This window comes from Hirundo rustica, chromosome 2, assembly GCF_015227805.2.
Source record: "Hirundo rustica isolate bHirRus1 chromosome 2, bHirRus1.pri.v3, whole genome shotgun sequence".
Lineage (NCBI taxonomy): Eukaryota > Metazoa > Chordata > Aves > Passeriformes > Hirundinidae > Hirundo > Hirundo rustica.
In genome coordinates, this window is record NC_053451.1 from 25,802,457 (window position 1) to 25,814,616 (window position 12,160).

The following is a 12,160-nucleotide window of genomic DNA, read 5'->3' on the forward strand; positions in this document are numbered from 1 at the left end:
ACAGCCAGGGGAAAAAAAGGAAACACAGGGGCCCTTCACCAGGATCAGTTTATTTTAGTGACCTCAGTACTAGGAAAGTGTTGCATTGGAACTGGGCATTGATTAGATATGTTTAGGCAAAGGGAGGAAGCAGTGTGTGAAAAGAGAGGCTGAGTTACTATCAGTCAGTAAAACCTCAGTTCTTCTTCCCACTGTTGCAGGTCTTTCTAAAAAATAACTCTTTACTTTAGCCTCTCTCCTACTAGCAACCTCCTCCCTCCCTATACTAGACTCCAATGAAAAAACAGTTGTGGCAGTATCCCACAGAGGAATTCAAGAGAAAAAACACTATCAACCGTACAATTAACTGTGCATGCTGGTGATGGCTGATGGTAGGAGCTGATGTTTTAACTCAGGTAATTAAGCAAGGGACAGCAATGTAATGTTCTTGCTTTCAGATGCTGACAACTTCAGCCATTAGTAAAGTGCAAGCTATGGTTAAGGAATATGTGGGTATGGGGGGAAAAAAAACCACAACAAAACTACTGAGTTTGGGAGAAGCTGCAACTACTTTCTGTTTCTTTTTTCCTTCCAAGCTACATATACAATACAGTGATCTCTGCTCTCTGTAGGACAGCTGCTCCAGCAGCCTGATCACAAATCCAGGATGCCTGATAAGGTAGGCAACAGGGGATACATCTGAGCATTCACCCCAAAATGAACACAAACTCTTAGGTTTAGTTACTCCTAAGCCTTTCCTTTCATGTAGCCATAATGTTGCTGGCAAGACAAAGGTACCAGGGAATTTACAGTCTGGAGCCTTTCAATAAAACAACACAATGGCTTACAGCCGTGTCATGCTTTATGTAGTAATCCATGTCTGCCTTGATTACTCTAGGAAGTAATTTAAAGATAAGAGAAGGCTGGCTTCTTATCTAAAGCAGGCTCTGCTGCATAGGGCTTTGTGCAACACCTTTCTTGCATCCAGCTTCAATTTTTGCAGTAGCCCAGTACCATTTCCTACAAATTCCACCTGTTTCTAATAGCTGGCTCAGCACCCCTTGAGCAGTATTTCATAGCGTTATCCAGTGGTGTCTTCCATTTGAACACCAAGATGATAGTAAGCTTATATATAAGCAACCAGCAGGAGAAAAGAGGCTCTCCAAGGCTTAGCTTGGGAAATGGAGATGTGCAAAAGAAAGCCACAACCCTGCACCAGGGCTTTGGGGAGGAATCAAGGAGGGCTCATGGTGTGGTTTTTCTGCCCCTTGCATGCCAGGCTGAAGGGAGGCAGGACTCTGGGGCAGTGAGCACACTCAGACACGTGCAGCCGTTGCGCTGACCTTGCACTGCTGGCAGCACGAGGGACAGAGGCACAGCAACACCTCCTTAGCTACAGCCTTTATGGTTTGCTCCCAGTGCCTGAGTACAGGGCCAAAACAAACACTGCCGAAGTGCAGGTGGGTTAAGATCCTCCTCGTTCCGAGGGTGCTAGGCAGTGTTTGTTGCCTTTCTCCTTCAGAAACTGTACCTTTGTTCTGTCCTGGAGGAGGAGGGGGAGTTCCATGAGAAGGTTAATGTTGTACTTTGCCACGTACAGTAGTATGAACTGCCTGCGTGCAGTCCTGCAGATGCAACTGCCTTCCACCCATACACAGCACCCCTACATGGGAAGAAATTGTAGAAGATAGTTGCAGCTTCCCCTTGGCAAAAGCCCAACAAACTAGCACAGTTAGTCTCCCTAGTATAAACTGGACCATCCACCAAGCCGGGAGCAGAAATGATGTCTGCTCAGCCTCAGTGCCTGATTAGATCAGTGGGTTTGTCCCCATTCCTCAGATGGGCCTGCTACTAAGCCTTATTCTGATGATCATTGAAAACAAGTTCACTCTAATACTTGGTCAAGTCAGACTAGGAAAAAAACAGACTTGCTCCCCATCTTGGTTGCTCCATCATGCAAGGATGTCGTAATAAATGGATGGTTTTTTGGTCTGGTCACGGAACTGCTCTAGTTTTAGGCCGATCCTCAGAAGAACAGCTTCATCCCACCATTTTGCCATGACCTGGGAGAAGATGAGAGGCAGAAGGAGTAGAAAGAATGAAAAAAATAACAGCATATACATGCTCTTGAAAGCCTAGGAAACAATTTCCCTCCCCTCAGCATACTCAAAAGATGTTTTCTCCTTTTACCCCAGTAAGTACGGCATCACTGTATTTGGGATAAAGTCAGCTTTGTGACTTTGAATTGCAAGACATAAATCTTTCCTTTACATGAAACCTGTTTCAAGGGGAAAGGATTTAAAGAAGTTACAGAAATGAGAACTAAGAGAGGAAAGGGCAGTCACCAATACTGGGTACTGCAAGTAGACAGAGACACAGAGAAATCTTTCTCAAAGATACCCTAAAAGACCTCTGCCATTTAGGAGTGAGGCAAATCACCACCAAATGAAAGCTTTTATTTCCAATACCTGCTAGTTCCTCAGGAGAGCTGTGTGGAACAGCAGGGACTTGGTTGTGATGCTTCAGGACAAAGCCAGCTGGGGATTTTGTGCCCCAGCATTCATAAAGAGCAAATACTCACCTGGAGGTTAATTGGAAGCCCAGCAGTAGAATATCCAATGGGAACCACAAGGCCTGGAATCCCAGTGAAGTTACCAAGCTGCATGAACCTAGGGGGAAAAAGCTGCCATCAGTATTCCTGGGGACAGCAGTAAATTCATCCTTTTTTGGTAGAGGCAGCTATGATTTATCCCTCCTGCCTTACAGTCTGAGATTCTTTTCCAGCTGTTGCTAAACTTTTGTTTCTGTAGCGCAAGTAGCACCTTCCTTACCTCATGGACCGGACTGTGAAGGACATATCGCTGCTCCCAGTCAAGAGGTCACATTCATGAATTCTTGGGGCAGTGCAAGGAACAGCTGTGGAGGAATCACAAAATGACTGAACTTGAAAGGGACTTCAGGAGTCATCTTGTCTACCCTTCTGGCTCAGGAAAGGTCAGCTAGTGCAGGGTGCCCGTGACCATGTCCAAATAGCTTTTGAATACCCCTAGGGATGAAGATCCCACAGGCTCTCTGATGTCGTGCCATGGATACAACCAGTAAGTCTAGAAATACACAGAAGTTTTTCTAATCAGGCTGCATTATCCTCTAAGGGTGCAAGGCACAGCAAAGCACACAAAAGTCATACTCTCAAAATTGAGGAGGCAAAGTTAATGAAGTGACTGTTCTTAAAAGGCACCACACAGCTGTTGAGGACTGGCTCTTCAGCCAAGAGTGCCAATACCTGGTGTAAGGATACAGTTCACAGTGCTGAAGATCTCTTGCAAAAATCTCATGGTCCGAGTTCTCTGTCGATTTGCCTGCAAGCGGAGAGAATACTGTCCAATGGGCCCTCTTGGCTCACAAAATTCATGTCTGATGTTGGCAGACTGCTCATCAGCATCTCTGCCTTTGCAAAAGAAGACACCGTTCCCACAGTTTGGAACCATGGTGCAGGACTGGTGGCATGTCCTCTGTGGTGCCCTACCATCCAGCATGATTTCACAGCAGTGGACAGATGGGTGAATCTTCCCGTGGGTATGGGGAGGCTAAGAGAAGCCCCTGTCCCACCTTTACAGTTTCACTAAGTGCCTCCCTTCAGCCTTCACCCCAGTATGCTCCTTTACCTTAATATAATCCAGAGCTGTGAACTGGGAAGCCAAAGCCAGGCTAGCCTGAGTTTCCAAATTCTGAAATTAAAAAACAAAACTGATCAAGGCTCTGCTTGCAGGAAGCTGAACTGTGACAGCCCAGGAGTTTTCCTCCAGGTCTGCTCTTCTGTACCAGTAGTCATCCAACGGGATGATTGTCACAGAAGCAGGAGGACCTCAGGTTTCTCACTGACATGACATTTGTTCTGTATCAGCCAGAACAACTACTGACACTGTTCCAAGCTGCTGCTACTTACCATTTCATGGAAATGTTTATTGAAGTCAGGTTGCAGGAAGTCCCTCATCTCACTGAGAATGCAGATCACATGTGCCACTCGCGCTTCCTCCATCTCTGGAAGAGAGACTTCAACCACACTGGCTCCCAAACTCTGCAGGTGCTTCACCGCTGTGTACAGGACAGGAAGAGCACAGACAGCATCCCTGAGTTCACCAGACTTCACAGAAAGGCTGCAAATCCCCAACCCCTGCAGAGTGACAGACCCCATGCGCCACTGCAGGGCATGCATCTTCAGTGCACCGTGTGGCGTGCACAGCTGTAGCTGCCTCCCCTAAGGAAATGCTTTCAGCCTAACTACACCTCAGTATCCCAACAGTGCAGGGGCTTGCAGACAGGTTCCTAACCTACCTGCTGTATTTCAGGCAAATTCACCTTGCTCCTCTAGCCTCACAATTAAGCCAAAGAGTAAAAGGACTGACAATGTTTCCCCTGAGCACTTCACATGACCAGCGTTCTATCAGCATGAAGTGATTATTTAGCATCAGAGATTTCCATTCAAAGCCTCTTCTGAACCATATGGTAAAGGAACCAGGGAATACTCAAGAGACCAGGTAAACAATACAGGGCCACTAAATCTTGATGCACTTTGACAAGGTGAACACCAAGACTTCGGGTTTTGCAGTCTGAAGAGAATCCTCTTCTTTCCGTGACCCTAGCTTCTTCATAAACACCCAAGCTTGCCTATGGTCCATCTCTCCTAAGAAAAATCTATAAAGGTAGAAGCATGTCTATGGAAATAAGGAGGGTGAAGAAAGTCCACAATATTCAGGCTTTGTGTGGATTATCTCAGCTCCAATGCAACTGCCATACCAGGCATTGTGGAAGCTTTCTCCCCCACCCCCAAGTACCCACCAGGGTCACTTTCGCTTAGTCTAAACTCTGACAAAGGCACCCTAAAGGCACCACTTGGCTGATTTCAAGGAAATACCAGAGGACTGGATATATCACAAAGACCTCGCACTGTATTACTACTGAGCATTATGTTGTGAAACAAGGCCTTCCCTTAAAAGTCTTTTACCATTAAAGCTTGCAGAGTAAGTAGTACCAAGCACAGATCTGTCTTTATACACACAGAGGCTGAACACACTGGGCTGCATTCTTCCATTGTAACCTGACAAGCCTACAACTGCTAAGCTTTTTAACCCTCAGTAGTCAGGGGGGCTTCCCTAGCACAAAGTTACTGCTGTTTATCCAGCCAGACCCCTTTTAGCAACTGCCTTTAAGGACTTCAGGCAAGAGCTATTTAATGCACACGTAAGAGGAGCACCAAGTGACATCATAACATCAGGCACAGTAAGAGGCTTACAGACTTTCCCTCTTTACCTTTCTCACAGGCAGACAGGACTTCAGCATCACACGCCTAAAGAATAAGAGGAAAGAACCTTAGTAACTGCTCTCCTCCTCTTGGTGAGCACACTCACCAGGACTTCATTCTTCATGGTGCTTTCCTTGTTCCTGTCCCTAACAGCAGTGAAACACAGTCCTACAGGATTTAGGTCACATGCTGCAAGACAACAGCTTGCCGGTCACACCCCTAATGAAAAGGAAAGGTCACCTTTTCCAGAGCAGAGAGTAATCCTTGTCTGCACTGTGCCAGAGCCAGTAAGAGTCTTTTTTGTACCTCCAGAAAAAAATCCTTAGCATATTTGTGAGGCTGCATTATCATTTTCAAGCTTGCAAGCCAAATTTCTACACTGGAATAATGAAATAACGCACAGCAGCTACAGCACTGTCACTAAGTGGATACACTCCTTTTTCTCACTTGATTTTAAACTAACTGCCTTTGCTAATCAGTTCAGAAGCACTGCTTCCAACAGAATCAGCAGTAGCCATTACCTTTCCTCAAGCCTCCCACAGACTCTTACTCAAAAGGCTGTCTTAGAAAACACTATCTCCATGTCGATGTTTTCACACAGGCTGTATTATCTTCCAACTACAGGACTAAATGTGAGAAGCTCTAATAATGACAGGCAAGAGAACAATGAATGCATTGGGCTCCTTTAAAATCTTATTTTGCAAAGCAGCAGAAAGATAGAGATAAAACAGGCACCTTAAAAAATGTCCAGTCCACTCCCAGTTTTAAGCCTTTCAGGTCAGGAGCACACATATCAGATAGGGTTGCTTTGGGCTGTTTTAGTCCTGCAGGGAACAAAGAAGAGTTCCTCCTTTTATTCTAGGATGCCTCTAGGAAGGGAGAGCATCTGGGCTCAGGGAGGGAGAGGGCTCACCTACCATATGGATAGAGTAGATCTGGCTCAGCAAGGATACTGTAAACAATGGCTGCATCTGCCACTGATGTACAGATAGGGCCTGTAAAAGAGACCAGTTATAAAAAAGTGACAAGAGGTAAATAGTACCTTCCTCCCCAGGTCTTCTCTAGGCAGAGATTGCCTCCCTTGTGAGAGCAGCACACAGGAAGGTCCCTGAAGTGGAGCACAAGTCCTCTTACCTACGCTGACTGTGGAGTAGGAAAGTGGCAAGCAGCCGTGACAGCTGATGCGCCCAAATGTACCTGGAGAACAAGAATTGGGATTTAGCTGGGTATCAGCAGTCACTGGGAAGAGCCACCTAGATGGCTCTGGTGCACCCAGGGTAAACAACAAACCCCTACCAGTCACTTTTATGTCTGCTGTTTCAGAGCCCAGTCTCTCATCCTTCAGTATCCTGTGCTGCTGACCCCAATTTGTCTCATCAGTGAAACACGTGAATAATGAAATTGGTTCTCCCTCTTAGAAATTATTTAGTTGAGGGGAAATATGTGCAGGGACATTTGGAATATTTGGATTTAAATATGCAGAAGCAGCATTTGTGGTATGGAGGATGGAGAGGCAGGAGCAGGATTATCAAGGGCAGGAGACAGCACTACATGGGAGGTTTCACCCACTTCACTGGTGAGACTTCATGCCTAACACCAGCTGTCTTCTGCAAGTACTCATATCACCTTTCTGACCAGTTGCATTTTGTCATCATCATCTTCCTCAGATGAATCAGGATTTGTCAATTTGACCACACGTGAAGGATGGAAAGAGAGTAGTGGCTGAGTATGTCATCTCAGATGAAAGGCAGAAGGGAAAGGGTAAAAAGGAAAAGCAGCACACGTATTTTGTTTAGTATTTGATCTAAGTTAGGTTTTTTGAACATCTGTTCAACAGAGAGTAGAGAATACTTCCATGCTTCCAGTCTAAACCTCATGACTCTCATGGTGTTATATTTCAGAGTTTCTCTGGTCAAATTTTACCTCACATGGATTAATAAGTGTCTAATTTGTTTGTGGCATTTGACCTGGAATAGCAAACAAGACAAACACACACCCCTCCATGATTAAAGGGCTCTACCTTTCAGCCCCACCACACCACAGAATGAAGCAGGAATCCTCACAGAGCCTCCTCCATCTGTGCCAATAGCCACGGGGCAGAGACCTATAAAAAACCCACACATTGGCCTGTGATCAGAGACACATCACGTTGCCCTGTCCATTCTACCAGCAGCTGTATCCAAGACAGCACACAGAGCTCTCTGTTTAGCTAGAAGTTCCCTACTAAACCCAAAACCTCCATAAAAACTAAATGCCTGAGGTACTCTGGCTCAGGACCCTCCTCCCACCAACTCCATTTAGGACCACCTACCTGCTGCTACAGCTGCTGCTGACCCGCTGGAGCTCCCACCTGTGAAGTGGTTAGGATTGTAGGGATTCCTAGGGATCTTGTGGTACCTGAAGCAGACAAAGATTGTTTAACCTTTTCTTAGGAGGACTGTGTGCATTACAGGGCAGAAAAAGATCCAGAAACACAGCTCAGGGATTCTGATCTCCTGGTAAGGAGATGCCATTTAATTTCAGAAAGTGCAATGTCTCTAGAAAATAGGATACAAAAGAGACTTCTCAGAGTCCTCAGAGTCCAATCTCCTGTGAGCATAAGCAGCCCATCCAAAAGAGGCCCAAAGCAAGAGAAAAGACACCGCTTCAGCTCTTCTGCTGGCAATGGCACCGTGCCATTACTGCCTGCCACAGAATTGCATGATGCAATTCCAAAAGGTGGAGCAGTTGGTGGCCAGCAATCCTTACAGACAAGCAAGTCAGCTCTGCCCTTTATCCCCAAGCAGCAGCTCCCCACGTCTCCAGCCTGGCCACAGCCCCTGCCAGCCCGTGGGGTGTCCAGCCGCCCTCCGACGGTGAGGAAATGCTGGAAATGCTGGCACGCTGCTGCAGCCCAGGGGGAGCCCCAGTTCCACCCAGCTGCACACGCACCAAGTGTGGCTCTATGCAAGGCTTAGCAAGGCCATGAGCACTACTGCTCTGGAACTGGGCTCTCAGCTTGGCTATCGCTGGAGAATTCACCACAGTAAAGCCAATTCAGTGAATCTGTTTCAGCTAGGAAGTAAAATCACTATGCTCTCCTGAGATGACTGTACCTTTTTCTCACTGTCTAGGCCTTCAGCCATCACTGAGGCTGAGCATTACATAACTATTTATTTGTTTTCTGTCACAGCTTTTGTCTACCACTCATCCTATAAACATTCACACCTCCAGGCCTGTAAGGCCTGACAAACCAAGTTCCTTACTCTGCAAACACTTGGAGCTTCTCCTTCCTTTGGTTTCAGGAGCCTTCAGGCTTCCATTCTAACCCTCAAATCTACAATACTGGGTTTTCATACCCCCAGGGTTCTGTCATGCTTCCCCTTATTTTTGTACCCTTCCCTGTGAGCTCTGGACAGTCATAGGTATTTCTAGACTGGGAGAAGAGAGAGGAAAGGGATTTTTACCTATTAGGGTTGCATCCAGTTGTTCCAGTCCCTAGCTCATGCATGTTTGAGACCCCAATAATGATAGCCCCAGCCTCTCGCAGCTTCTTGGCCACAGTAGCGTCTTCTGTTTCTGGCTGTGTCCCAAGATACACTGTTCCCACGCGGTGATGGTAAGGTACCTTAGCAAGAAGACATCTAATTGTTCATCCTAAAACCCCGGCAATGGAGCACACGCACACTTCAACATCACAACAGATCCCAGACATTAGGACCCATGGAGGTAAGCAAGGGCTAGGGAGCACCACTCTTCAACTTGTCCTGTGCTGGTCTCTGTCAGGAGAGACACTCCAATATTTGGTCTTTCTCCTGTGCAGAGAAATCCTTTTCACATCATGATACAGAAGAGCAGAAACACGTGGAGGTCAAAGCCTGCCTCCCTTGCAGCAATGCAATTGCTATGCCCAGAGACTGAAGATCACCTTGGCCCCACAGCACACAGCTCTCTGTTCCATCTTTCTATGGACAGAGCTGTAACATTTCAGATCTGCGTGCTTCCAAGCCTGGCATCAAGATTAGTTGAATGCCAAAACAACAGATGGACATATTTTCAGGGTATGCCAAGTACTCCTTACTTTGAGGCAGCAACAGAAAAAGTCCTGTACATAAACAGGACTCCCACCACTGGGGTCAGTCTCTGCAGAGCCTACAACAGCCTGATGGCACTGCCACAAGTATTTACTGCTAGCTGTTGTTAGGCCACAGGTAAAAATCTTTGTCAGTAGGGATTTTCAAAGTAACCTGTGTATTTCTGGCACGTGTGTTTTTAAGGTATGGAGAGAGGGATGCTTTGCCAGTGGAGCAGAGTCAGTGCCTGAGAAACACAGACAGTTACACCCACTGTACAGATGCTTTTATACATTCTCATTTCATCATAAGAGACCGTTTCCCACACCCACCCTCTACTCCCCGTGGATTAAAGAGATCAGTACAAGATATGGAACACATCTGCTGTATGCAAGATTTGTCTTCACCTTGCAAAACTTGTTAATCCTACAAACCCACATGCAACCCCTCATTAGAAACATTTTTCCCAGGCTTCTGCTCTGAGGTTGGTCTTAAAACCTTGTCACAGTGAGCTGTCCAGGTTAACCACCTGCAGCAGGAACTGGCAGCTAGACAAGGAAACTCACCACTTTGAACTCTTCTTTCAGGCACACTGGGATGCCATCCAGACAAGACAGGGTACACTTATTCTTGTAACGAGTAGTGGAGGCCTCAGCCATCTGCACAGAGAAAAAGAAAAAAGCATAAAGCATATGTTATATATATTTAGCTGAGCTGAAGGTCACAAGTATTGGAATGGATATAAAAAATGGCTTTCTTGGCCAGTCTTGAAGTTTCCTTCTTCCACCATATGCTGGTGGGAAACTACAACTTGGAACCATCTACACTAATGAATGACACGTAAGCACAGAAGTCCTATTACAAACAGTCCAGCAGAAAACAGGTTGCTTTAATGCTACCTCTCTTTGCAGGAAGGAAAGCAAACTTGTTTGAAGTCCTCTAAACACAGAGGAAGGAAAAATGTACTTATTTTTCTGTGCATATTGGCCCTTCTAATGGATGCTACTGCCCTTGGGGTGGCAGAGGCCCCTTTCCTACCAGAGGCAGACATTACCAGCATTATTTGCTCCTGGTCCCATTGCACTATGGCTCTGAGTGGTGGCGTGGATTTGTCGCAGTCCTCCAACATGGCAATGATGTTCTTGGCTACCTGGGACGGCGTCAGCTTCCCACTCCTACAGGACAGGAGAAATCGGGAGTTTGTTACAAGACCTCCCCTCACCACAACCACTCACAGGGTGCATCTCCCATGCAGCAAGACGGCAGCAGTCACAGCTTTAGGCAAGAATTAGGTAAGAATCTCTGTGTGGTGATTATCTGAACACTGCTGACACTGTCAAGACAGGAGATTCTCTTCCTTAAGGGGAGAATTTGCCTACACAGAACGTTCCTTAGAGGAGGGGCAAAAGCTAGGAGATTTACCCAAATTATTCCTGAACCACCAGACAGATAAACAGGGACAAACAGCTGACAGCTACACTGAGAGTCCTCAAGCTCCTGGAAGCTTGGAAGCTCTAAAACTCCCAGTATAATGAGCAAAGACCAAGAGGTCAGACCCCTTTATGCAGGTGTCCCATTTCAGAGAAGGAGCTCCAGGCAGTACTGCCATAACCCACCCTTAATAAACCTTCCCTCCCTCCTGGCAAAGGCCATGTTACACCATGAGCACACCATCTCTGGCTGACACAAAAGGCTCATGCACCTGTGACACCAGACTGCAGCGTCAGCCCTTTGCTCCAATGACACAGCCTGCAGGCAGAGGTAGCCCTTGAGGAACAAGTTCTAGGAGCGCAAGAATATTTATTCAAGGGCTCCACATGTGGCACATGTCCCAGAGGCAACTAGGATTACCAGGCAGCCAACAGCTCACAGAACCTCAGAGTCAGGGGGGTCTTTTCAGCTCTTTCCAAGCTGGACATGTTTACTGGGTGAGAGCAGGTGTCATGCTCAGAGAAGCACAAGGAGCTGGGGAACCAAGGGATTCATCGGAGACCCACAGTATCCACAACTTGCACAATCCAGATCAACCTTCATCTACTTCTCACTTGTGTTTGAGCAAACATGTAGAAATCTCTCTCAGACAAGACTGACAATAAGCCAAAGAAATGGCATTTAAAAATCCTTGCAGGGCTTGTAAAGTTGTGCCAGCTCTCCCAGCTGACTTTCCTTTGTTTTTCTACTAAAGGGAAAGAACAGCAGGAAGTGATGATAAACAATGGCACCTCAAGGACAATGCTAACAAAGAAATGCCTGAGAGCCTGTGGAACAGTGGCAGCCCACAGCAGAGGAACATGCGGGACAGATTGTTTCCAGACCATAATTTCACCTACCGGTAGCATTCCAGATAGTCTTTGATCCCTTTGAAGCTAAACCCGTTCTTAGCAGAATCAGACCTGCAAAAGAAAGGATTAAAAGGTGCTACTGTAAGCCACCAAAGCCAGGTTTGTTCAGACCTGTAGACTTCAGCATCACTGTCCAGTGCAGATTTGGGCACCACTCAAAGCAAACCATGTGGATTGCCAGCCCCTGCATATCAGCTCACACTCTGTCAGAGTCCTAGCACACAAGCCAAGCAACAGGTACTCTTATGGATGCCACAGAAATAAGGGGTCAGTTTTGCCAGTATGTTCTAGTTTCCTCATATTCCTACAGCAGCTATTAAACTGTTCAAAATGTATTCCAGATTTACATTTACTATTCACTGCTGCAACATTATAGCCTCGCTAGAATATATTTGTGAACCTGCTCCCAGGACTTCTGTCAAAGTTCAATCCAGAGACAGCCAGCAGCACATCTGGGTGTGTAGTGCAGGAGTGGGAAAAGGCAC

The 12,160-nt window shown here is 46.4% G+C and overlaps 1 protein-coding gene across 1 annotated transcript in view; it reads right to left on the reverse strand.

Moving 5' to 3' along the window:
• Positions 1-12: 12 nt before the first annotated feature.
• LOC120749581 (uncharacterized) overlaps positions 13-12,160 on the reverse strand; it is a 15,894-nt gene continuing 3,746 nt past the window's right edge. Inside the window, exons 5-20 of the mRNA XM_040057119.2 lie at positions 11,664-11,726; positions 10,388-10,508; positions 9,900-9,992; positions 8,728-8,888; positions 7,593-7,678; positions 7,302-7,385; positions 6,416-6,478; positions 6,199-6,276; positions 6,017-6,105; positions 5,290-5,326; positions 3,926-4,074; positions 3,645-3,707; positions 3,263-3,338; positions 2,811-2,895; positions 2,561-2,648; positions 13-2,042 (exon numbers count right to left, since the gene is read on the reverse strand). Of these exons, the coding sequence (XP_039913053.1) occupies positions 1,932-2,042; positions 2,561-2,648; positions 2,811-2,895; positions 3,263-3,338; positions 3,645-3,707; positions 3,926-4,074; positions 5,290-5,326; positions 6,017-6,105; positions 6,199-6,276; positions 6,416-6,478; positions 7,302-7,385; positions 7,593-7,678; positions 8,728-8,888; positions 9,900-9,992; positions 10,388-10,508; positions 11,664-11,726 (1,447 nt within the window). The 3' untranslated portion in view covers positions 13-1,931. The remainder of the gene's footprint in view (positions 2,043-2,560; positions 2,649-2,810; positions 2,896-3,262; positions 3,339-3,644; positions 3,708-3,925; positions 4,075-5,289; positions 5,327-6,016; positions 6,106-6,198; positions 6,277-6,415; positions 6,479-7,301; positions 7,386-7,592; positions 7,679-8,727; positions 8,889-9,899; positions 9,993-10,387; positions 10,509-11,663; positions 11,727-12,160) is intronic.